This window comes from Chiloscyllium punctatum, chromosome 25, assembly GCF_047496795.1.
Source record: "Chiloscyllium punctatum isolate Juve2018m chromosome 25, sChiPun1.3, whole genome shotgun sequence".
NCBI classification, from domain to species: domain Eukaryota; kingdom Metazoa; phylum Chordata; class Chondrichthyes; order Orectolobiformes; family Hemiscylliidae; genus Chiloscyllium; species Chiloscyllium punctatum.
In genome coordinates, this window is record NC_092763.1 from 36608357 (window position 1) to 36635770 (window position 27414).

At 39.4% G+C, this 27414-nt stretch overlaps 1 protein-coding gene and 1 long non-coding RNA gene across 8 annotated transcripts in view; one reads left to right on the plus strand and one right to left on the minus strand.

Annotated features, from left to right (window-relative positions):
* The window catches only part of LOC140495852 (uncharacterized), a 183477-nt gene that overhangs the window by 134001 nt on the left and 22062 nt on the right, over positions 1 to 27414 (plus strand). The window contains exons 1-4 of one of the 6 annotated variants that reach the window (XM_072595047.1): positions 1244 to 1337; positions 3239 to 3400; positions 20641 to 20815; positions 25588 to 25731. In XM_072595047.1, the coding sequence (XP_072451148.1) occupies positions 3288 to 3400; positions 20641 to 20815; positions 25588 to 25731 (432 nt within the window). In that variant the 5' untranslated portion in view covers positions 1244 to 1337; positions 3239 to 3287. The other 5 variants (XM_072595051.1, XM_072595046.1, XM_072595050.1 and 2 more) reach the window with 5 other exon arrangements.
* Positions 1 to 27414, minus strand: part of LOC140495853 (uncharacterized) — a 121196-nt gene that overhangs the window by 67892 nt on the left and 25890 nt on the right. The window lies entirely within an intron of this gene.

Genomic DNA, 27414 nt, shown 5'->3' on the forward strand with positions numbered 1-27414 from the left:
TGAACAACAGAGCAGACTTGATGAGCTTAAGGGCCTAATTCAGCTTCTAAATCTTACGGTCTTGCAGAAGGGGTGTGCAATGACCAAATTAATTTTAATAAGGAAAAATTTGAGGTGGTGGTGCATTTCAGAAGGGAGAATAAGGAGGACATATGCTGCTTAGAAAATAAAGGCTATTTTTTTCTTATGCCACTGAATGATGTGAGAATAGGCAAGAAAATTGGCAGAATCATATGAGATGAACAGTAAGGAGAATCTGATGTTGAGAGCAAAATATCCCATCTTCCAACAATATGTTGAATGGTGAGATGAGATTCTTACTAATGAGTAACCAAAGGCCTATTTGCATCCATTAGCTTGCACTAACATCTTAATATTATATAATATCACGTCATTGATATGCAGTTTCCTATTGGCCAGAGAGAAACCCGACAGCGACAATTCCTAATATGGAATTTGGAGTGGTTACCTGATGACTCCAGCTCACTGCTTGATCCTCTGACCCTCCATTTTGGACACCAGTCACTAATATCTCACAAGCAGCAACTATATGCCACACTCCCAAGTCCCTGTTGGCAAAATGGGATGCCAATTTGCCTCTGTCTGACATGTCTTGACAGCAACTGTGAACACAACTCTAGAATCAGCTGCACTTGACTGGGTGCACAGCTGGGCTTCAAAGATGGTGCCAGTGCCAGGAACCCTGGGAGATCTTGGCAATTGCCAGTGGCAAGATACAACTGGACACCAGAAAATTATGCTGCATAGTTTGAGGTGAATTTAGAAAGATAGTGTGAGAAATCCCTTTCAGGCTTAATGAGGGAAAGCCTCCATGAAACTCACCAAAATTTAGCTGGTGTCTTGTAAATTCCAGCCCAACTAAATAGGCTAGAGGAGGAAAAGGAATTTATGGATACGTGGGGATCAGCGGCATTGTAAAGGCTCTGTGCTGTAGGATACTGACGGTTGGAAATAGTGTCAAGCACCTTGGCCTTTAAGCTTGACATTAAATGAATTTTGTCAATTGTCATAAAGCTGTTCCTTTTCTCAAGGATAATGTCTCCTTGTTTTTTTTTCAGAGGGGTCATAAACCACTCAGGCTCTGAATCAACTGGTCTGGTAAAGAGATGAAAGGCCTTTTTTTTGTTTATACGCAAACGAATGATACTTTAGGCCAAAGCTATGTTTTTAGAAGTAACCTGCAGAAGTTAAGAGGGTGTGGCCAGCTTTCCAGCTGAGTAGACACAGTTCAGAACTTTACTTAGGAGTTCAGCAGTGGCTGTGTGCAAACAGGCTGCTCGACACTCTCTCTCCTTCTGCCCTTCTAACTCTGACCTGTAAGTCTTTGTTTTATTTTTACAGTACTTAAGGGGTTTGCTTATTTGGACTATTCTGCATATTTGAACAGCATAATTAAGTCTAGTTTGGATAGACTGAGTTTTAGATAGAGTTGTACAACATGGAAACAGATCCTTCAGTCCAACTGAATTTTGTATGTCTTCTTCATTTTGTTGTGTTTCGTTCTGTAATTTTGTGAATAAATTTGTGTCTGTTTTAAAACCTGGCAGTCAACCTCGCTAACGTATTCTGTACACAGTACACTTACCGAAACAAATTGCACAGCTATGGTCTGGACAAGAATGTTTTAAGTGGTCTGGCTTAGGCCATGACACAATGTAAGCTGTAATTATAAGTGTCATTAAGCACATTTGGGTGCCATTTACTGCATTGAAATAAATCTGTTTAGTACTTATGCGATGCTGAACTGTTATATAATGTACCTTTTCAACTTTTATGAACACAATATACTTTTTGGAGACAATGTCTTAGGCTGCTTATCAAGAAAGGTGGAGCAGTTTGAGTCATGATTTTCTTTTGGAATCTAAAAGGCTAAGGCAATGCTTTTCAAAATAGAATCCTGTCAGTGTAGAAACAGGCCATTCGGCCCAACAGGTCCACACTGACTCTATGAAGAGCATCATTGATACTTGATAAACTCCTTTACAATTGTGAAATTCACAAGATAGGTATGAAGAAAATGTGGCCAAAGTGAGGATTGCAGATGCTGGAGATCAGAGTCTAGATTAGTGGTGCTGGAAAAGCACAGCAGGTCAGGCAGCATCCCAGGAGCAGGAAAAAATCGACATTTCACGCAAAAGCCCTTCATCAGGAATGAAGCTGGGAGCCTCCGGGCGGGGGCGGAGAGATAAATGGGCCAATTTGTGAAAGGGTCCAAAACTAATCGACAATAAATCGATTCAGGAGAAAGTTCTTTATCTGGAGCGTGCTCAGGTTACCAGGATTAAAGTAAATCAAGATAAGCAAAGGAGGGAGTACAAAATAAGACAAATAGATAGATGGAGACTCTGTGGGACATTGAAGTTAGCAGAATACATTTGGGCCAAATGGTGCCGTGGACCTGATGTAACATGACGTCGGTTCAACTCATACCAAATCTGACTCACAGCCACCAGTGTCATCGTTTCAAGGGTTCGTCGGCCAGTGGAAAGTACATCTTTTGAAATAATTAATAGTCACATGCCTCGGAAAGTACTTTTTTTCCGGGGTAGTGGAGCGGATACAATTTGTCGTGGTTACACAATGAACTGACCAAGAAGACAAGGTCGGTGGCGTGGGATGTTCGCCAAGTGACACGTTCTCTCAGTCGCTACATGGACAGCGGAGCCGGGACCGCATTGGAGAAGTTTGGGACTGACGCCCCGAACCCAACCTGGAGAGTTTATTAATCAAAAGACAAAACTCCAAACCAGCTCATTTTGAGCTCTGCTCCAAATCGGACACTGGTTTTCCTCTTCCGCTTGCTTTAATGTTCGGAAAGTCCCGGGGCATTTTCTGAAACCACAGAGATCATATCCGCCCAACGTTGTAGTCTGTGCAAATGTGTTCACGTGATGATAAGTTACTCTTTAAAACAGCATGGAAGTTTTGTATCCAAATTATAAATAATAGGCAGTGTTTTGGAAAGTAGTGTTCTGAAAGTGATTGGCTGACTTAACTGGCGTGAGATTTATTTATAATTCAGAATTTTTATTGTAAAATGAAAATACGCGGAAGTTATGTTTAAGTATGTGGATTTGCTGGTTTTTCTTTTAGTCTTAACATGAGATTTACAGAGTGGTAACATTGCCAGCTGGTCTGTACAACATTCTGCACCTGATGCTGAGTAAATTTCCTCGTGAAACTGAATCAAAGCCACTTCCTCTTTTTCAACAAATAGGTTGGAAGGTCAGTGACAGGACGGGAGTTGTTGGAAGAAACAGTCTAGAATGGAAGGTAAAACTATTCTATTGCCCCATTCCACACACAGCCTTGACAAGGATCCCAAGATACACCAGGGGGACGCAAGCAAAAACATCACGACAGCTGAAGTCGTTTTTGGGTAAGTCATTAGATGGGCTGTTGTGTGTTTTTTTGGTCTGGTTCCCCGACCAAATAGGATGGGAATTCTAAAGTAGCTCCTGTGTAGGGACAGATTTGGTGCTGAGGTCTCCTGCAGTCGAATAGTGTCGAGACTCATGTACGAGCACTGGTCACCGGAGTGAGATGTAAGAAAATACTGAGACTTTAGCTCAGCAAGGGGTTAATATTCATTAGAGGAGAAAATAACTTGACAGAAAAAAAATGAGTAAAGTATAGTAAGTATACTTTAACAGCATTAAGAAAATTTGTGTTAAATAATTAAACCTCTCCATTAAATATTAAAGCCGGGAACTCTAGCGGTGACTCTCCTGAAATGTGGTTCTGATTAAACAAACAAGGCGTTTTTAAAAACAAAAAGCTGGAATAGCTCAGCAGGCCTGACAGCATCTGGGAAGCGAAATCAGAGTTAACGTTTCAGGTTGAGTGACTCTTGGAATTACCGAGTTTGACGTCTCTCCACAGATACTGCCTGACCTGCTGAGCTTTTCCAGCAATTTCTGTTCTTGTTTCTGATTTACGGTATCTACAGTTGTTTTGGTTTTCATTTTTACAAGTGCTGTGTAGAAATGTCAAATCATTTTTATGTACGTTAACTTAAAGTCACTGATTTTACTTAATTGCATGATAACATGATTGTCATGGAGAAGACTACATAGTCTATTTTCTTTTTTATTTTGATAACTCTTCCTGAAACAGCATGAAATACATCAAATTCCTGTGACTTCATCACACTTCAGGTCTTAAAAGTATATTCTTCTGAGTAACATTAGAGGGTCAGTAAAACCAGGATATGGGGATAGTCCTGCAAAATAAGATCAGTTCAGACATCTAATAAAAACAAACTGCCATTTCAGTGTCTGAAGATACCCAAACTGGTCTTTTGGGCATTTCTGGATTCCTAAACCATCATAAAGTTTCTTATGAGTAAGATTAAAATTTGCCAGAACTGTTAAGGTTGCCTATTATCTTCACAATTCTTTAATTTTAATGTCATATTTTTATACAAAAAAAACTAATGTTCTAAATTTTGATAATTGACCAAAAAATTTTTTTTTTACTCTTGTCAGCTCTCATGGTATGTTTATGGAGGTGATTTTTAAAAGAAACTATACATGTTAATTGTTATTTCTGTGCCTGGTGTGGGGGCCTATTGAATTTTCCCACTTGCTTTACTATGTTTTTTTTAAGTTTCTTACTTTTATTCAGGAGCTTCCCTTCGAAATCTAGTAATATACAGATATATTGCTTATAACCCATGGAAAAGGTGGCGTCACTGACTTGCCTTTTTCAAATTTCCATGTTCTTCAACTCTAATGTTAGCATCGTTTCTTGGGGGGAAGAAAATGCTGGTAAAAGTGGGATCTTTGAATATTTTTAAGGCAGTGTGAATGGATTCTTGATGAGCAGGAGGGTGAAAGGTAGTGGAGATGGAAATGCATAGTAATTAAATCAGCCATGATCTTATTGAATGGGATAGCAGGCTCGATTGTCCGTGTAGCCTACTCCTGTATTCACGTGTATCAGCAAATAACTAATATTAAAGGCCCAGTACTTTAAAACAGTTGCACACTCTGGTTGCTGAAGACTGACAGTCATGCCATGCATTTGTTTTACGTGCAGCATGTGTGCTATTAAAAACATTCACCTATCCTGAAAATTAAATGACAAAATTTTAAACTTGGATTTTAAACTTTGGAATTGTGGGGAGAGGGGTCAAGAGAGTCAGAAGCTTGGGCAAAGAGTGGTTTCCAATAGGCATTCTTCCTGCAAATAACCTTCTGTTGTTCGGTCACTAATTTCCTTAATTGTGGGAAATAGGGTTTTCTTAATTGGACCTTTCTGCCTCGAACTCAATTTTGGTGGAAGTTCAAAGTTGTCGGGGCTAATGTTCCCCACAGCTCTGGATAATTAGGTGCCCGTCACGTCTCCAAAATTGCCACCTTCAGGAGCAAAAGATTTTGCCATTTAATTTTCAGGGCAGGTGAATATTTTTAATAGCACACAGACTGCACGTAAAACATTTCCATGGCATGACTGTGTCAGTCTTTAACAACCAGAGTGTGCAATTGTTTTAAAGCACAGGACCAAAATAATAATTAGATAAGATCTTTCACCACAGTAACGGTGGTCCTTTTTTAAAGTTTAAAAATCATACTACACCAAGTTATAGGATGACAGGTTTATTTGGAAGCAGTAGCTTTTGAAGTGCTGCTCCTTCATCAGGTGGTTGTGAAACAGGATCATCAGACAGGATTTATAGCAAAAGATTACAGTGTCATGTAAGTAAAATGATATATTTAACAAATCTAGATTGCTGTTAAGTCTTTCATCTCTCTTAGAATGGGTTACAGGTTTAGCTTCATTAATATGAAAATCATAGAACTACTTTTAAGTCTCATTCTCAAGATAAAATCTTATCATTAAAAATGAAAATGGCATCTCCGCTCAGACAATGCATTAAAGATCTGAGGTCAGAGTTTGTCTCTATCCCAATCTTGAGTCAGATGGATTCTATTTCCAAAGTAAAACTTACAAAATTACATGGATTGACCGCCTGCAGATTGTGCAGTTTACATTCTATTTTGCTAAAAAAAAAATAGATCTGCAAATATACTCCCCTGCACACATACACACGTGTGTGTGTGTGTGTGAGACTGTGATGGGGTATAAGCCTGAGAGAGGATCCCGCACAAGAATCACCAGACAGGGGTGTTCCCTCCCTGTCGGGGAACACTTCAGCGGTCAGGGGCATTCGACTTCGGATCTTTGGGTGACCAGCCTCCAAGGCGGATTTTGGGACAGGTAACAATGCAAGGTGGCCAAGCAGAGGCTGATAGCCAAGTTCAGTACCCATGAGGATAGCTTCTACTGGGACCTTGGGTTCATGTTACACTGTAGGTGACCTCGTGCGTGCGCACACACTCAGTTACATACTCACACTCATGCTGACCCTTTTCATACACATGCATTCTCACATTAACAAACACGCTACCCATGCACCCTCTCTCCGATTTATACCCCATCACACTTGCGCATGCACACACTTACCGAGCTTGCACACCTGCAAAAACACACCTTCTCACATGCACTCGTGCTCTGTGTCTCTGTCTGCACATGAACATGTACATATATGCACACACACAAGTCTATGGGGTGCATTTTGTATTTGCAGATACATTCTGTTTTGCTCAAAATGCACATCCTGTAGACAGTCAGTACAGATAGTCAATCCATATTATTTTGTAAATTACACTTTGGAAATAGAACCCATCTGAGTCAAGATTGGGATAAAGACAGAGCTGAGATGTCTTTCTTTTATATAAAATTGTTATCTTGAGAATGTGGCTTAAAAGAAGTTCTGGGATTCACATTAATGTACCAAAGCCTGCAACCCATTCTAAAAGATGAAAGACTTAATTTTTAGGTTTGTTAAACATATCATTTTACTTGCATGACACCAGTCTTTTGCTATACATTCTGTGTCTTATGATCCTGCTTCACAACCACCTGATGAAGGAGCAGCACTTTGAAAACTAATGCTTCCAAATAAACCTGTTGGCCTATAACCTGGTTAAAAACAAGGACTGCAGATGCTGGAAACCAGAGTCTAGATTAGTGGTGTTGAAAAAGCACAGTAGGTCAGGCAGCATCTGAGGAGCAGTTGTGATTTTTAACTTTGTCCACCTCAGTCCAACACCAGCTCCTCCACATATGGTCCTTTTAAGGAATATCAAAAGAAAACTATAAGAAGGGTTGGAAAACTTTTTAAGTTGTTTTAAAAACAGGGAAAAGTGTTCAGTATCCATTTTAAAATTTATTCTTATTTCATGCCATTGGCTCTTTTGTAATGATTGTGAAGTGGTAGCATAGTGTATCATTTTGTTGTATTGAATGAGTTCTAGGAGTTAACCTTTGGCTCATTAGTAGTCATTACGTAGGTCAATATTTTGACATCAAGCTTTGTGAAATAAGTAGTAAAATTTTAATTTGTTTGCAGGATATTCATCTCTGCTACTTTAGAACAGGTTCATCTTTGTTCAAAATGACCAAGTTCATATCTTTTAAGATATTGCTTTGGAAATGTCAACTTCAATGACGTGTTGGTTGGCTGTCAGGAGACAGTAGAATGAAAATTAGGAATTGAGTTGTGGTTTGTGGTTGAGAGTTCTGAACCTACAGCAACTTAAGCATGTAGGAGTGGTTCCTAGCAGTGCACCTCAAAGACTTGACTCAAATCTTCAAGCTCTGCTCCCCAATTTTAGACTCAGGAATTAGTAGAAAAGGTTTATTTCTACCTACAATATCAGTCTCCCTTTAAAATCTTGAAAGCCTTGCACACTGGTAGGGTCAAATGCAGTTCCCAAACCAATAAGTTCTCCACCTAAAATGAAAATTCCTCTTCTCGGCATCATTACTAAATCCACACTGCACTTCCTTCGATGCATGGTAGACGGGAATGAACACCACTCCAGCTGTCTGTTCAGGATTTTGAAGAGCTCTAATGTAACTTCATCCCTATACAGCTGAAAATATAACTGGCAATCAAAATCAGGGAGGCACAGAGGAAAACATCAGAAGGTGTTTTTTTTCTTTTTGGTGGCTTGTAGTAACAGAAGGTTACAAAGATAAGGATGTGTGTGACCAATTTTTGTAAACCTACTTCTTTCCAATGGTTTGCCTCTGATCTTGCTGCTATTTAAAATTCTTCAACTGGCAGTTTCTGAAAGGTGAACAATAAAATGAACACTTTGTCCTTTTTCGATACCTCTAATTCTAGCCTTGGCTTTTATCCTCTGGGTAATTTCTAAACTTTGTATTGTAGAATGTTCAACAGAAATCTCCAGAGTTTTAGTCGTCTTTCTGTCATGCAAACAAATGGATATGCATGGTGATATGGATACATTGTTTTGGTATTTTTTTCAATGTTTTATGAAGCATTGCTGCACAAAAGTTAAACTTATTTGAGTATTAAGATTTGAAATGTAAAAATTGCAGTTGCATATTTCAAAATTAGGTGTGAATGGCATACCTTTGGACAAAAGACATCCTGTCAAGCTGATGTCTTCAAGAAAAAAAAACCTCAATTAAGACACTAAGATGGAAAGTATACATGAGAAATTTTAATTTAAACTTTGAGAAGCATACTTCTTTGACCCATATTTTAGGAATTTTTTTTCTTCACAGTATTACTTATAGATTATCCAGAATTGTTTTGAGCAACTTATGGAATCCTATTTGTCAGATGGTATAGTAATAAGAACATAAACAGGAGTAGGCCATCTGGCCATCAAGACTGCTCTGCTATTCAATAAGGTCTTGGCTGATGTTTTCATAGACTCAGCTCCACTTAGTGACAAGCTATTTCACAGAATTTTCACACCCCTTAAGCAGAAAAGGCCAGATGTGGGATGGTACATTACGTTTGTACAGTCGACCTGTGGGCTGCTGTGTCAGCAGCACTCCAGTCCCAAGCCAATTTCCTGGAGGCTGTCTCAAATGAGCCAGCTCTCTTGAACTGGATCAAGGGAGTCAGTCCTCCAGACAAGCTTGGAGGATATCTTCAGCTGCCTAATGACAGTTGTGAACACAAGATATTTTTGAGGGGCTCCATTGTCTGGCAGCTGTGATCACTTTGGACCTGAGACATTTAAAATGTTCTGTGTGACTGAAACTGGAGGCCAACTCTATCTCTCTTGATGAAATAGCATCGAATGTAGAACGAGCAGCCCACAGGTTGACTGTACAAATGTAATGTAGCGTCCCACATCTGTCCTTTTCTGCTTGAGGTGTGAAAGTTCTGTGAAATAGCTTGTTACTAAGTGGTGTTGAGTCCATGAAAACAGCCAAGACCATATCAAATAGCAGAGCAGTCTTGATGGGTCAGATGGCCGACTCCTGTTTCTTATGTTCTTATTACTGTACCATCTGACAAATAGAGCTCAAAACAATTCTGGATAATTTATAAGTAATGCTGTGGAGAAAAAAAATCCTAAAATATAGGTCAAACAAAAGTATGCTTCTCAAAGTTTTCATTAAATTTCTCATGTATACTTTCCATCTTTCTAGTGTCTGAGTTTTTTTTTCTTGAAGACCAGCAAGATTGCATACCAGTCAATCAGAATTTTGAAATGTGCAATTGCGAATTAAATAGCATTTTTGTATTTTCAAATCTCAATACAGTTAAATAAGCTCTACTAATGCAGTAGTTTATTTAACTTTTTTGTGCAGCAATGCTTAGAACAGTTTTTTATTTAAAGTATTATATCAAAATGGTATCTATTGCACCATGCACAGCCATTTCTTTGCAATGAGAGTGGATTAAAACCCCTGAGATTTGTGTATTCTACAATACAAAGCTTTAGAAACTTACCAGACGATAAAAGCCAAAACTACAATTAGAGGTATCGAAAGAACAAAATGTTCACTTTTTATTGAATTGCCTGACATGTTGGATCTGCTATTAAGAAAGTTTGATCTAAATTTGATAAGTGTGTATGTATACATAGTTTTAAGAAAAACAGTTAGTTATGATTTGGCTTTTACTAGTCTTCCTGGAGACATTTGTTAGACTTTCTTGTTGGTTTGACTGAACCAGATCTGAACAAAATGTAGATCTGATGTTCATAGGTTTGTCTGAAAGCTTTTTATCTTAATGGAGACTTCTCTGGAAAATTCCAGCATAATTAAAAGGTCAAATTGTCATAATCCCACCAGACCATAGAGCTACTCTCTCTTATGTAGCGGTAACTAGCTGGGTTTAACCTGAGGGTCACCATGCTATGCTGAAGAGATTGAGAAGGAGTCCTTCATGGTAACCTCAGCCAGTGCAGGAATTGAGCCCTACTGTTAGCATCATTCTATATTGCAATTAAGGGTTAAATACAGGGGGAATGAAATAGTTAAGAGAATGGAATCTTCATATCTAGCAGCCAAGTAGTTTTTATCAATGTGCAAAGTCTTGCCCAGAACATTGTATTCACATTAACACGACTTTGGTTATGCTTTTATATTGCGCTTCACCATTGAAAGTGCTACGTCAACATTTCAATTTTACTGTCAACTGCCATATGCTGACAGACTCTGATCACCTAGAGACATTGAGTAGTATTTATGGAAACAGGACCTTCAGCCCAAAGTGGTCCATGCTGACCATGGTCCCTTCTCAGCTAGTTCCAACTGCCCACATTTTGCTCCATATCACCTCTTAAACCCTTCCCATCCATGTACCTATCCAAATGTTTGTTTTAAAGTTGCTATTGTACCTGCCTCAACTACTTTCTCTAGCAGCCCATTTCAAATGTGCACCACTCTGCATGAAGATATTGCTCCTCAGGTCCTTCTTAAGTATTTCCCCTCTCATCTTAAACCTAATGTCCTCTAGTTCTCAATTTCCCCATGTCTATATACATTCATTCTATCTATGCCCCTCATGATTTTATACTCCTTTTTATTAAGGTCACCCCTCACCCTCCTAGGTTCCAAGGAATAAAGTCCTATCCTGGCCAACTTGTCCCTAAAACTCAGGCCTAATAGTCCTGGCAACATCCTTGTAAATCAACAGGGTGACCAAAACTGTACACACCACTCCAGGTGTGGCTCCATCAATGACTTATATAGCTGTAACATAACATCCCAACGCCTTTACTCAATGCCTGCACCGATGAAGGTCAGCATGCTAACTGCCTTCTTCACCACCCTGGCTACCTGTGACGCTGCTTTCAAAGAACTAGAATTGTACTCCTAGGTTCCTCTGTTCCACAAGACTTCTCTGGACCTTACCATTTACTGTAGAAGTCCTACCTTGGTTTAACTTTCCAAACTGCAACACCTTTCACTTATCTGTATTTGAATTGCATTTGCCAGTCCTCCGCTTACTTCCCCATCTGATCAAGATCCCTCCATAATTTTTTTAAACCTTCCTCTCTATCAACAATACCTCCTAACTTTGTATCATGCTTGGTTTGGTATCTTTATTGCCTGTCTTTTAAGCATCACTGTCACTTTATTTATAAAAACAAATTATGTTTCATAACAAAAATGCTTCAATCAATCTCTAGATGGTAATTTGTCTGGAGGAACTAGTGTTGAAAACTTCTAATGCAATGCATTACTGAGATTAAACAGGTTGGCATAGTTATACCAAGAACTAAACTGCTTTTGCATAGGTCTTCATTTAAATTGTAAAGATATTTTCTTCCTAAGAACAAATTAACACTAGTAGCTCAGTTGGAATTTGTGCATTGCACTAGTGAATAAATTTGGATTTTTTTGCACAGGAAAGGGCTGTATGTGGTGTGGAAGATGACTGGAAATTTACTTAATGTATTAACTCACTGTGAGCTCTTGATAATATATGACAAAAGGTACATAGTAAATGTGATATATTTTGCAAACTAAGTTGCAGCAAGAAATTAGGTGACTACTAATGTAATTGCAGAAGGTTAGCATGTCAACCGCTAAATTCTCTTTCATTAAACATTAAAGAAATATAACTATGCAAAAACCACAAGAAAACAGCTATTGTACTGCAGCTGTTGTAACATGGGATGTGACACTTTTATGTTGTGGGAGCTAATATGATAGAAACATTTTCCTTAGATGGCAGTGCCTAAATTTCCCTGAGGTTTTAAGATATCCCTTTTTTAACCAACTGTATTAACGGCTGCAGTTTAAATTTTGACCTGAAACATTTAAATTATCAGCTTCCAAACTGCACTGAAAGGAACAAATAGTAGAAACAGCAGTGAACGATCAGAAAATAATGAAAAAAAGAATAGTTCGTTAGAATCATTTGTAGGTGAAATGTGGCTCATTGCCATGAAATGAGCATTGCTGCTTATGGCCATTAGACTTGAGGAACATGTGATTTATAGAATAATTGCTTTTTTCCCTGCCATCATGTAAGTGGAAATAATGTATTCTGTATTGCAGAATTCTGTAGTCTGGTATGATTGTTTCCAGTTCTTTCATGTTTCATTTCACTTCTTAACTTGGCGTGCTCCTAACAATAAAACAAGTGGTTTGTCCATAATGACTTGTTGTTATATTGTCAAAAAAAGGAGTTAACAGAAAACTATCTTGGGAATTCAGTGTTCCTGTGTTTAATGTTTTATCATGCAGTACTTTGAGATCAGATTTATGACATAACTAACTTAACAAGGATTGTGATATTAAAAAGGGCAGTAAATTTTTTTTTTCACTTTTTATGCAGCACGGTGGCAGAGTGATTAGCACTGCCTCACAGTAGCAGAGACCTGGGTTCAAGTCCCGACTCAGGCAACTGACTCTGTGGAGTTTGCATGTTCTCCCCGTGTCTGCATGGGTTTCCTCCGGGTGCTCAGATTTCCTCCCACAGTCCAAAATGTGCAGGTTAGGTGAATTGGCCTGGCTAAATTGCCCGTAGTGTTAGGTGAAGGGGTAAATGTAGGGGAATGGGTCTGGGTGGGTTGCTCTTTGGAGGGTCAGTGTGGACTTGTTGGGCCAAAGGGCCTGTTTCCACACTGTAAGTAATCTAATCTAAAAGTCCAAGCTTCTCAAGCTATGGAACTTTGACTGCATGTGAACAGCCGTAGGACCCCATTAATCCTTTATTATTCTCAATTGGTGGGTGTGACCTAACGGACAAGTCTTTTTGAGGCCTGTTTCTACTGCAACAAAGCCAGTGAATGGGTATAGTCGTGTGCTTTTTAAATAAAACGCTGCAGTTTAAACCATTTGCAGTAGGCTTAATATGTTGATGGATACTCACATCAAAAGCAAATGGCTTGAGATGAAGTTACACCTGTGCCCACCTGTACTGAGGAGCTGAAACAAACCCCCACCTCCGTCAGCCCTCCAAGACTGACTGTTTGTGGTTTTAAAATGGGGTAATACTAGTAGGAGAAATAAATATTAGCCAATATCTCTGGGATAATCTCTCATCATCTTTGAGATGATGAGAGAATTTTAATATCCAACTGAATGGGAAAATGGGCCCTTGGGTTAACATCTCACTAGCACAAGACTGTGGTACTAGAAAAGCACAGCAGGTCAGGCAGCATCTAAGGAGCAGGAGAGTTGACATATCAGGCAACAGTCCCTCATCATGAAGGGCTTTTGCCCGAAATGTCGACACTCTCTTGCTCCTTGGATGCTGCCTGACCTGCTGTGCTTTTCCAGCACCCCCCTCCTTTTTTTGTGTGTTTTTCAACTGACTCGCCAGCATCTGCAATCTTCACTTGCTCCATCTCACCCTGAGTTGTCTTTGATCCTTGCTGTGGCACTTACACCTAGACCTTCTCATTCAGAAGCAAAAGTGGCCTTAAGCTAAGCTACAACTGAGGGCTTGTTGTAGCCCTCAGTCATTTGAGAATAAATGAACACTTTTTTTAACACTTTTTTTCAGAAAGCTCATCTATCTTCTACAATCAAAAAATGGGGTGCTGGAAAAGCACAGCAGGTCAGGCAACATCTGAGGGCCAGAAGAATTTACATTTCATGCATCGGCTCTTAATGAGGAATGTGGAGGGGATTCTGGGGGAGGAAGGGGTTTGAGAGAGAAAAAATAAGGGAGTGGGTGGCAAAGGTAGCTGGGAAGGCGATAGGTAGGTGCAGGTGGGGTTGACAGTGATAGATCAGAGGGGAGGGTGGAGCAGATAGGTGGGAAGGAAGATGGATAGGTTAAGAAGGTGGTGTTCATACATCATTGTGTTTAGGAGCAATAACACCAAGGGGAGTGACCACTTATGTAAAACTATAGCACTGACTGGCTGCTTGGGATACTGGCCTCAGGACCATGCATCACTATACCAATTCTTATTGCCTGAAATAACAATAACCTGTTTCTACAAGTAGCAGTGCCAAATCCCCACCCCCCACCATTGCAGTTAAGTCACCATCTGCATCACTAACCTGTGGGACTTTGACCCTGTTAATCATTCAACTGCAGGTTCACCAGCTACACCAGACACTGACACTTCACAGCATCTGATGTGCCAGCTTGACCTGCTTTCTTATGTCAGTCACCACTGCAAGTTTGAGGTCTGAATGGTATGTCATATGGTGATCCTTGTAACAAGTACCACAAAGATTGAGGTATTGCTTATGATAGAAATCTTGAAGTTTATGAACTTCTGCTACAATATTACAGATTTTCTCAATCTGTTATTTCTGTACACCGCTAGTAGTAAAGGATGGGGTGGATTAAAGACATTGTCATGTCAATTAACCATGATTCTAGTGAATGAGGGAGGGGGAAACTGACCCAACAGACGGGGGGAATATGATTTGAGGTGTGTAAAATTTTGAGGGGCATGGACAGGAAGGAACTTTTTTTCCCATTTGGCAGGATCATTGACCAGGGGACACCCTCCTTTTAAGGTAAGGGGTCGGAGGTTTAGAGAGGATGAGGAAACTTCACCCCCCCCCCCCCCCCCCCGCCCTGGGAGGGTGATGAGAATCTAGAACTCACTCCTTCTAAGGGAGTTAGAGGCAAAAGTTGTCAACATTTAGGAAATATTGAGATGTATATTTATTACACTAAGGGATACAAGGCTGGAAAATGGAATCTGATTAGCTAGGTACTTGTTTATGACCACCAGACTCTGTAGCATAAATCCATTTTTTTTTGTGCTGTAGACCTCTGACTCTAAGGGGTTACTGCTGTTGCTATGACATTACAATTGTGTGCTCTGGCTGAGATCTGAGTGCCTTTCTTATGCTGAGCCATTTAAATATCTTTGTCATGTAGATGTCCTTGTTGTATGCTGTCTACCTGGTCTGACATCTATGCAATAGCACAATAGCATTTGGTTCCTGCCATCTATCCTCTACATGTTTGGTGATGGGGATTCTAAAATTACCTTTACAATAAAGATGTACATTACTAAATAAGAATCATTCTCACTAACCTAAAGAGTGACAGTAATCTGAGTGAGCAGATTGTGTTTTTGCTGTCGTCTATTTTGTATCAAGACAGCTAACTTGTTTGTATTGAGGAATGAGAGAAATGTGATTCAGCTTTGTTCCGACTGAGCTGAGTGCTGATCTTGAACTGTAATGTGTGGGAAATGATTTGAGAAAGCCAAGTACTGAAATATTATATAAAAAAAAAAGTCAGTGCTTCTATTATGATTGGACAAAATCCAAATTGAAAGCATCACCACTGGGGACTCTGAAACACTATTGAACAACTAAAACATCATAGTTCACAAGAAAATAAGGATTACAAGATTCTTAGTATCCAGTGTCAACTACCTCCAGAATGGTGTCTATCTAACTTGCATCTTCTGGAGTTGACCAGAAGTCAGACCAGTTTCTTTTTGGGAAGAGTGTGAATATAGACATAGGGAGCACCCACTAAAGGTGTGCAAATTTAAGATGCAATCCATGTGTATTTTTGACTGATGCCAGGCTTGTCTTTTTTGTTTTTTTGCTGATTGTGTCACTCCAGTTAATGCCCTTTGACTTTAACCTTTTTAAGTCAATTGTGTCCAGCAACCGGAAGGTTCCTCTTGCTAGTTCTATCATCACCATGTTCATAATAATTGCTGACTGATTTTTAAAATTTCTGCTGCTTTGATCATTGGGGATTCCAGAGTTGGTTCAGGTTAAAGTTTATGACAAGTGGTGTAGCGTATATTAGCAGTTATGGTGCTGACTGCACAGATTATGGAGACAGGCCACTGTCAAGCTGTGGGTATCCCTTGCAAGACTGGACGAGGAACTATCGAGCACTCTGGAATAATGCTGCTCGTACTTGGCACAGAATGTCTGAGATGCATAGTACATGTCCCTCCGAGCTCTATGCTGGAAACTGCAGATTTGCTGGCAAGTCGGGCAATCCATTATCTTTCCTTTTTTGAGTTCTCCTGAACCATGACTTCACCTTTCAGCAAACTGATATGAACAATATTGACTCCACCCTTGCTGCTGGCTGCTGATTACCCAGTGCCTCACCTTACCCTTCCTCATGTTATCCTCCATCTTCTAAGGTATTATTTAGCTGGTGACTGATGTATTGTTTGGCTGTTTCACCAAAAAGACTTGGGTGTGTATAGTGCCTTTTCATGGTTGCTAGATGCTTTTGTGTTTTATAGACAGTTACTACTTTTTTGAAGTGTTATGTTTTATTTAAAATAGGAAGTGGGTTGGCTAAGCTGTGCAGCGCAAAGTTCTATAAAGAATGACCAAATGATACGTCATGATTTGGAGATGCTGGTGTTGGACTGGGGTGTACAAAGTTTTTTTTTAAAAAAATCACAACACCAGGCTATAGTCCAACAGGTTTAATTAGAAGCACTAGCTTTCGGAGCACCGCTCCTTCATCAGGTGGTTGTGGAGGACACTACTGTAAGACACAGAATTTATAGCAAACGTTTACAGTGTGATGTAACTGAAATTATACATTGAAAAGTACCTCTATTGTTTGTTGAGTCTTTCATCTGTTCAAATACCATGATAGTTTCACTTTCATATGTAAATCACAAAACTTTTTCTTTAAAAGTTACATTCTCAGGTTAACTGTAACAATTGGTGTCAGCCAGATAATATGTTGAAGGTGTTAGCCCTGTGTTCCCTGTCTGTGCCATAATGTTTTTAGACTGATTCTAATCTAAGAAGTGAGTTAAGAGTCTTATATGGATTCACGCAGTTTTTGAACAAAGTACAATGTAACTTTGCAAGTACAACTTCACCCCACAAACGTGTGTATCTTACTGGGGTGCAGGGGTGAGTGTCTTAAGTCTGAGAGAGTGCATGTGTGGGAGTGTGTCTGGGCTGGGAGGGGTTGGGTGTGTGTGGTCACCTGTAGTGTGACATGAACCCAAGGTCCCGGTTGAGGCCCTCCCTGTGGGTATGGAACTTGGCTATCAGCCTCTGCTCGGCCACTTATCGCTGCTGCCTGTCCTGAAGTTTGCCTTGGAGGATGGTCACCCGAAGGTCAGAGGTTGAATGTCCTGGACCACTGAAGTGTTCCCCAACTGTTTGTTGTGCAGTGCCCATTCCTCTGTTGCCGTAGCCTTTGCTCGGATTCCCCAATGTACCATGCCTCCGGGCATCCTTGCCTGCAATGTATAAGATAGACAACATTGGCTGAGTCACATGAGTACCTGCCATGTACAAGGTGGGAGGTGTCCCCACGTGTAATCAAAGTCCACGCTCTGACACGTCTTGCAGCACCTACTGTGATAGGGTTGCCCTGAAACCTGGGCAGCTTGCTATGAACAATGATCTGTTTTGAGGTTTGGTGGTTGTTTAAAGGCAAGCAGTGGAGCTGTGGGGAAGGTCTTGGTGAGGTGCTCATCCTCAAAGATAATGTGTTGCAGGTCATGAAGAACACTATGTAGTCTTTCAACTCCTGGGAAGTACTGGACAATGAAGGGTACCCTGTTGGTTGCAGCACATGTCTGTCTCCTGAGGAAGCCATTACGGTTCCTTGCTGTGGCACATCAGAACTGGCGGTTGATGAGTTGAGCATCATACCCCATTCTTATGAGGGCATCCCTGAGTACTTCCTAGTGCCGTTGCATTCCTCCTCACCTGAACAGATCTGGTGTACGTGTAGGGTTTGTCCATCGGGGATGGCTGTTTTAGTATGTTTTGGATGGAAGCTGGAGAAATGTAGCATTGTGAGGTTGTCTGTAGGCTTGTGGTAGAGTGTGGTGCTGAGGTCTCCATCCTTGATGGAGATGCATGTGTCCAAGATTGAGTCAGATAATCAAGAGTAGTCCATGGTGAGTTTGATTGGTGGGATGAAACTTGTCGATCACTGTAGTTTTATCGGTGACTCCTTGCCATGGGTCCAGAGGAAGAAAATGTCATCAATATACCTGGTGTATAATGTCGGTTGGAGATCCTGCATAGAGAAGTTTTTGTTCAACCCTGTGCATAAAAAAAGTTGGCATATTGGGATGCAAATTTGGTCCCAATGGCTGTTCCATGTGTCTGGATGAAGAACTGGTTGTCAAAGGTGAAGATATTGTGATCGAGGATAAAGCAGATGAGTTGTAGGATGGTATTTGGAGCTTGGCAGTTGTTGGTGTTGGTGTTGATGTTGTCATGGTGTGGAGTGTGGAAACGTCTGTTGTGATGAGGAATGTTCCTGAGCCGTGGGTGCTGAGTTTCTTAAGAAATCCGTAGTGTCGTGACAGAAGCTGGGGATTCCCTGAACAATCTGCTTCAAGATCCCTTCAACATAGCTGAAGAGATTATCTCAGGGTCCCATTGTCCAATATGATGGGATGTCCTGGTGTATTGGCTTTGTGTATCTTTTGGAAGGCAATAGAAGTTGCCTACACGAGAAGTATGTGGGATGATGGTGCATAGAGAACTCTGAAGGACTGGATCCAAAGTCCTGATCAATGTATTTAGCTCACAGGTGTGTTCTTTGGATCAGCTGGTAGTTGCCTGTAGTATTCCTGGTTGTTCAGTTGGTACACTTCCTTGCAGTAATCCTTGCATGCGTGCGCGCACACAAACCCATATGCGCACACATGTTTTGTGGGGCAAATTTGTACTTGCAAAGTTACATTGTACTTTGCTCAAAACTGCATGAATCCATGTAAGACTCTGTTAACTCACTCTTTAGTTTAGAATCAGTCTAGACATTATGGCACAGACAGGGAACATGGGGCTAACACCTTCAACATATTATCTGACTGACACCAATGGTTACAGTTAACCTGGGAATGTAACTTTAATTTTTTTTTGTGATTTACATATGAAAGTGTCACTATCATGGTGTCCGAACAGATGAAAGACTCAACAAACAGTTGGTATTTTTCGATGTATAATTTCAGTTACATCACACTAAACTTCTATTATAAATTGTCTTACAATTGTCCTTCACAACCACCTGATGAAGGAGCGGCACTCCGAAAGCTAGTGCTTCTAATTAAATCTGGTCTATAGCCTGAGTGTTGTGATTTTTTTTTAAAATCTGATCTGTGTTTATGATGCTGATTAATCATGTGGCATTTCTGTTGCTCTCAAGAATGGAATGGAGTCATGTAGTTGGAGAGTTTTGAGATGCATGTTCACAGAATGGCTAACTTTAGAAGCCAAGAGATTATGGGGTGAGGGCAAAGCTAAGGTACAGAGCACTATGTTCAGTTTTAGTGCCACTGCTCTTATGACCTCCACTATAGTTGCTGCAGTGATTATGGACAGCTACTCTTCCATGGGATAATATAACTGTGCCCATCTCCAACAGGCTGGGTGCTCTCTTCAGCCATGTGCTGCCTTGCCCTGGAAAAGATGGTACAAATCTGATGGATTTCAAATCCCACCATTTCCGATTGGTGGGATTCAAACCGGCCTCCCCTGAATGTTTAGACCCATGCTTTAGCAATAATACCACCATGCCATCACTTCGTCTGCTGCAAATACAAAATCAGATTTGTAGTTGTTCAACAATAAAAATCAAATATGTGCAGGCATGAGATGTGATATTGAGTGATCAGGACTGATACTTCAATCAAAACCTTACCTCTCAAATCCTACAATAAAGATTGTTAATGGATAAGTGAGTTTGTGGTGTATTTGTCCAGTGCTTGAGACTGGTGCTGCAATTAATTGGTCATGCTGTTTGAAAATATCTTCACTAGCCTTGCCTACTCCAGTGAGGTCATTGAACTTTTCTACATTTAGGTCCACATGTCAAAACCCCTGGTGTTGATTCTGTGGTCTTTGTAAAGTTAATCCAGAGGATGTTTGAACACTGATGGAAAGGAGACCACTTTCCTCCTGTTCCCTTCCACAAATTAAGATGCTACTTACCTTTTTTGTTTAAAAGTCAAAATATCTAGCTTTTTAACTTGTGACTTCTCATGATTTTACAGCTCTTACCTTGGCTTGCAGTCTTTTCAATATTATGTTCTGAGCTGATGTACACAATAATCTTTAACTTTTAAGGGGCAGCATCAAATTTGTGGACTGCTTTATGAAACCTTAGATAAGGGATCATCTTGCATCTCATGTTTCTGGATGCTGTGTAATTTAATGGCTAAACTTTTTTTATATATTATTGGGAATGTTCACACTCACTTCACACTCTCTCCATTGCCCATGACAACAGTATGTTGAGCTTCCGATGAATATTCATCATCTCCACCAAATCTAAGATATTCTGAGGCTTGGAATGCATTATGTATCAAATTTATCATGTATTATTGGTAGTATCCCAGGCTGTTGAGTATTCTATTCAATATTTTTTTTTCCCAGAGCTAGTGTCTCAAGACCAAAAAATGAACCACTTCAGTTGCTACAAAATATGAGTGACTTTGGAGCCGAGGAGAATGTGACATTTATCACAGAAAGTATGAGTGTAACTACAGCCGATGAGGAGAAACTGCTGCTGCTGAACAGAAACACTGAACTGAGACGCCTGAACAAAGAGGTATTTGGTCCTTTCCCACTCTTTTTTTTTTCTCTCTATTTAAGCAACTTGCTGATGTAAATTCTGATGTTCACAAGTCTGTTAAGCAACACCCTTCTGGAGTTCCCCTTCTGCTCAAGAAAAACACACTACTTTTATAATTAGTGTAGTTTCTTCTTGACAAAGCAAGTCTGTCAAGCATGTAGTTATTAATGTCCTGAGAATATTTGTGTTTTGCCACATGCTGTTTTAAGTTTTTTTTTTGCCTCTGGGACATTGGTGTGTTCAGCATCACAGCAAGGAAACACCTAAGCAACTGTGAGCATTTTAATTACAAACATCACTGTGGAAGAGATTTGGCTTGATGATCAACAAAAGCAATTAGACTATGGCATGGTTTCCTTCCATTCCAATCTTTAATTCAAATGACAATTTGGTCCCTTTGTTCAGCTTTTTAAAAAGAAAACCAGTTGATCCAAATGAACAAGTGGAAATGCTATTTTAAACATAGGTGCTGAAAAATTGAAATAACTTTAAGATGTTCCTAAGCCTATAGCAGTCCATTTTAAGTACTTCAAAGTACAATTTCAGTTGTAGTATAGAAATACAAAAGTGAATTTGCATGTCAACTTTCCCAAACCAACAAAATAATAAATTTTATTAGATCATATAATTTGTTTGATGCCAAGAAAAGGAGATGACTCCACTTTTTAAATATTTTACATTTTGACAAAAGTTGATCACTTGGAATTCTGACTCTTCACCTGCAGATACAGAAGAATCATAACCAAAACTTATTTAATCCTTTTATCCTTTTGGGCATAGCTCAAAGTAAAGAAAAAAAATGCAAGGCTGGCATTGTAAGCCAAAGCAGTACTCTAAGGTTGTGAATTACTACAGAAGCTTGTTAATGAAGGAACACAAGTCATTATATTGATTCCACTTGTTTGGGTGATTTTTTTTTTTAATCCTTGTGGCAATATGACTACATCTTACCAGAAAAAGAATAGAAAACAGAAAGATTACAATGCTGTGAGTGCATTTCTGTGTAATAATGACTTGGATAACACAATAGAAAAGAGCAATTTTGTAGTTAGGCCAGAGTGCCTTACCAAGATATACTTTATATTTCTCCATACAAGTATAATTTAACACTGTTTGACAGTGCATGTTTATACATATGGTTCAGAGTGAAGTACAGGTTTTTTTTTTTCTTTGCATGCTTTATCCTTCGATTTTTTTTTTTTTTTAAAAAGCAAGTACTGAGAGTCGATGGTGCGAACAGAAAAAAGTGAGATTTGTCTCTTTTTAAGATAGATACGGGTAACACTAAAGTACAAATGGCAATGATCCTACTTAAATGAGTGCTGTATATTTGTTTTGCTTTCAAAATAAATATGCCAGTTAATGAGAAGTTCATCCCCTTAAAACTTATCAGATTTAATGCAAGTAGCAAAATAGTAATGGAGAAAATAGTTTAAAATTTCAGGGGCTAGGAATAACTTACTGTCTGGTTCCTCCATTGACAAGTCTGAAGTGTGATTGAATACACTCCACTTCACTTCACTTCTGGATGAGTGCAGTTCCAATGATGATGATCAAGAGGTTTGATATCATCCAGGGTTAAAGCAACCTGCTTAATTGATGGCTTACACCACTATCTCAAAGGTATTAGGGAAAGGGCAATTGTTATAATCAGTCCCCAGTTGAGGTAACCCAAATACGTTTTTATGGTTCTCCCACCTGGAACACCAATTAATCCCCCAGGTGAAGAGGCTGGAACTGGCCACCCTTTCTTTACTCCTTCTCCTGCACCCATCAAATACAGCCTTGTGAGCAACCGAGGGCCAACTTCAAAAGGATCCCTTCCCTTGTGGCTAACATTTTTTTTTCTCCTACAACAAATGAATTTGTTTTGAAAGAAGTCGATGCAGCCAGTTTTTTTTTTGTGGAAGAGCGTTTATTTCTTCTTCTAGTGCTTTGTAGTTAATGCCCTACCAATTAGGGAGAAGATGTGCATCCCAAAGGAATTTTTAAAATGCTTGAAGTTGTTGTTCATGAGAGCTAAAGAGTAGAATCATTGCTGTTATTTGATGGTAGCAGCTGCGTTGACATGAGTGGTTCTTGCCTTTATGTTGATTTAAGGTTCTTTTTGTTTGGTTCCTTCTGGCAATGGCTGGCTCAATACTGTGAGCAGTAATTTGTCTCTTTTTTTTTAACCTGCAGTACAGCGGTGTTTAATGGCTATTTTCAATCTGTGATCTTCACAGCACAATGGTACATGAAATCACAAACATGGCAGTTGCAATTGGTGTCTAACTATTTTCATATCTTTGGAAACCTAAAATGCAAATGTGTACAGGAATATTTTTCTGCTAATAAATTAGGGAAGAGGGTTAATAGTCAGTCTATTGTTATCTCTTTCTGGTCTTTCTTTTCAAAGTTTCCCTTCGTCTGTAGAGCTGAGACGTTCATGAGTTCTCACTACTCTGCTTGATGCTTTCTAAATTTATATCTGCAGTCATCTTTGTTTAAATGCTGGAATTAAAAGCTTTCTCCATAAGTACTTTTTGAGATTCCGATGGTCACTGACTGAAGAATGCCCATGTCACTGGACATCTTAAAATTTATTATAAGACACTTTTTTTTTCTTCCCACCCCACTCCAAATTATTTAAATAATTGCAAAAGTGAAAAGCTGCACATGCTGGAGATACTCAGCACATCACACCGCATCCAAGAGAGAAACTGAGTTTCAGGTTTATGACCTTTTTCAGAACAACAAAATTTTTGCTCTGTATTTGTTGCTACTTGAACTCTAATTTTCAGCATTGGTTACCTTATTAAACCAGTTAGGTGAAGGAATTGTGAAAACATTATTCATAATCTTCTGTAGATTTGGGAATTGTATAGACTGGAAATGTTGTATGTCACTCCACTATTTAGGAAGATGAAGAGTCAGATTTCTGGGCTTGTCTGTTCAATGTCATTTTGTTTTGAAGTTCCTAGAATCTATTATCAGGGTTAGAGGGCATTAATATTGCTTTGTTTGATTTTGATTTGATTTAGATTAGATTCTCTACAGTATGGAAACAAACCCTTTGGCCCAACATGTCCACACCAACCCTCCGAGTAACCCACCCAGACAGGTTCCCCTACCTAGGTTTACCCCTGACTAATACACCTTATCACTATGTGGACAATTTTAGCATGGTCAATTCACCTGACCTGCACATCTTTTGGATTGTGGGAGGAAACCAGAGCACCTAGAGGAAACCCACGCAGACACTGGGAGAATGTGCAAACTCCACACAGACAGTCGCCCATGGTGAGAATTGAATCCTGGTGCTGTGAGGCAGCAGTGCTAACCACTGAGCCACTGTGCTGCCCTAAGAAATTGAGCTTTAGTGAGTCAGACGTGATCTGAACACAACCTTCTGATCTGGAGTCAGACGCACTACCGTTGCACCACAAGCCCACATAGGTAAGTAATGTTTGACTAACCTTATCAAATTTGAGGTCAGTAAAACAGTAACCTAAAAAGTTAACATAGGTGGTTATATAGACTTCTGGAAAGCATTCATTAAGATTTAATCATTAGAATTGGTAATACACAACTGGAGGTAGTGATTTTGACTTGAGTTAATTGGTTTGCCTGTAGGGAATAGAATGGCAAGAAAAGGTTGGTACTGTAGAAGGTGAGAAATTGTCTGAGTTTTTTATTCCGACGTGTCAAACATTCAATGGATCCTTGATTAGCATGGAAGAACAAATAGCTGATACTAAATTGAGATACACTGTAAATGGGCTGTGCAGGAAAAGGAAGTAAATGTGCAAAATTGTGGCATATTATGTTAAGTGAACTGGAATGTTCATCACACTGGCTTCCATAAATGGTTCTACCTCACTGGTCTGGCAATCTGTCATCCCACAACTGAGAACAGTTTCAGTTCCAGTTTGTGTATTGTTTAGGTCACCAAGGTCATAGTTGTCACATGATTTTTTTTTGGTCTGGAATAATTCTGATCATGTTGGCCCCATCAGCAAAAAGACTTGTTCTGTTACTCACAACTGGGTGTATGAAAATGTAATAAGATTGAGTGTTCAAGAAAACAAATAGTTATTGGATTATTCCAAGTCCAGAACAAGGTTAGTGCAGCATTTGCTCCATCTTAAAGGTTGAGATAAAAAGAAAGCACACTGACTGAGTTTTCTTAGTAATCCCTTGCTAATGAGCATGACTATTCACCTAGGAAACTCCATGTAACTGGTCATGGGTTCTGTGGCTCCTTGTGTGGCTGATGAGCTTGATCCTAGAGCCATATTTCCAACCATGCATTTTGCAGGTGCTTCCCATAGAGCAATTGTCACTTTGCAGTGAAATTGCTGGCTTTGTAATAAGTGGTTCCTTTTCCATACTAGTACTATTTTATTTTTGAGTTTTATTCACCTGTTATTTACTCCTTACCCACCCACCCTACCTTCTGCATATAAACTGACATTTTCCTAGCTACCATCAGTTCTGAAGAAGGGTCAGCAGATGTTAACTTTGATTTCTCTTCAGATGCTGTCAGACCAATTGAGATTTTCCAGCAACTTCTGTTATTCCTTCTGACTTAGAGCATCCACAGTTCTTTTGGCTTTTATAAAGTAAAGTCTGCTGGTTCCAATACTTCAGTGTAGAAGGTGTAATGCCCAATTGGTGAGGAAATTGATTGGAATCCATCGTAATGAAACTGAGAATATGACTAAAAGTTGAAGACCGGCTAGTAAAAACTATCTGCTTCCTTTCAGCTGATGAAACTCAACCAAGACTGGGACCAGATCTATCGTGCAACCACAACAGGGCTTCAGCAAAGAGTGGCAGCCCTCCAAATGGAGATTTCCGACACTAATCAGCATGCCAGTGCACTTTCCAAGAAACTGGACAATGAGCAGGTAAATACAGCATCACCAAACAGAATGATGAGCAATGACTTTTAACATTTACGAGTCCATATCAAACACTAATGGTTTTCTGACATACAGCATTTTGGGTGAATCAATGTTTGTGTTTAGTACAGAGCTAGTGTTACTGGATCCCTGGTTAACCTGATACTTGGCTGCACTGATACATAGTCTACAAAGCAGACAGGCTGACTCCTCCCAGCATGAGAACTCTGATTACTGTGTTCACTGTGTCTAAGCAGCAGATTGTTCAAGAACTAGAACTCCTCCTGTAGCAATTTCAGCCATTAGATCAGCAAGTATGCTGGCAGTGGGAATGAAACTATTTTGATATGGAAGTAAGTATTGGCAATAGCTTGTGATGGATGGAAAAATAACAATATTTATCAAATGGGAAGAATGTAGAGAGCAATTACTGACAATCCCAATTTGTGAATAGTTAAAAATGGGGGGGGGGGGAGAGAAATTAAGTGTTCTTAGAAGAAAGATAACACAAGTAGAAAAGAGAGCTTTAAATGGATAAGAATAAAGGATGATCTGAATAAATAGTAATGAAGCAGAAAGGGAAGGAATAGCGGTTTATAGTCTTATTAGGAATAAGATTGGAAAAGCTGAAGTAGTTTGGGCTTGTGAATTAGTAAAATCTGACAATTTTGGATTAGGTACTTTTTTGTTCCCTCAAATCTGCCCTCGTTGGTTTCTATTTTTATTTGCTTTAAGAAGTCTCTGTACAGTAAACACTAATACAGAATCTGCATTAAGGGTACGTCTAGTATCATTTCACTGCAGTCTATGATGAATTCTTTATCTCAGTTACATTGTTGAAGGCCACTGTACTGATTCTGTAGGGAATATAAACTGTACTTGTAACATTATGGCCACAATATTGCAGTGATTAAACCCAACTCTAGATTTAAATCGGGGCACTCATTAGAGCTAAAAAGGTAATCACCTTAGTCCTACTAGACCATAGAATTGCTCTACAATTAGTCAACTGGAGGTCACTATGCCTTGGGTAAGGGAGAGGTTGAAAAGGAGAGTCCTTCATGGTAACCTCAGCTGGTGCAGGAATTAAACCTATACTGTTGGCATCACTCTGCATCACAAACTGTCCACCCAGCTAACTGAGTTAACAGTCACTTCTTCACTTTGAAAGTGCTTACCTGTAAACACTTTTTTTTTCTTTTGGAGCATTTCACATCCTCAAAGCATTATCAATTCAAGATTTCAGTTTTGCAAAACAAGTTAAACTGCTGACCAACTTACTTAGGCCTGTACTTTTTTTTAAAAAAAGTTACAAATTGGTTTCATTGCTTTTTCATGTACTCTTCAAATTACTTTCCACTCCAGTCTGTCCCAACCAACATTACGAAATTAGTAAATTGTATTTAAGTCTTCAGATCAAATAGTTAGAGAATATTGTTTTAATTCAAATGCCTAACCACTTAAATCTTGGTTATTTTTATCTAAAAATTATTAAACATTTCTTCAATTCAAAAGTAATGGTTGGAAATTCATAATAATCTTCAGGCTTGTTTGGGCACAGATTTTTTTTTTGTATGAGTGTTATTCTTGCTTCATTTTGGTTGATTTAATACTAAGATGGGGTGAAGGGGCCTGGGTTTGATTCCACTCTCTGGTGGCTGTCTGCAAAATTTGCACATTCTCCCCATG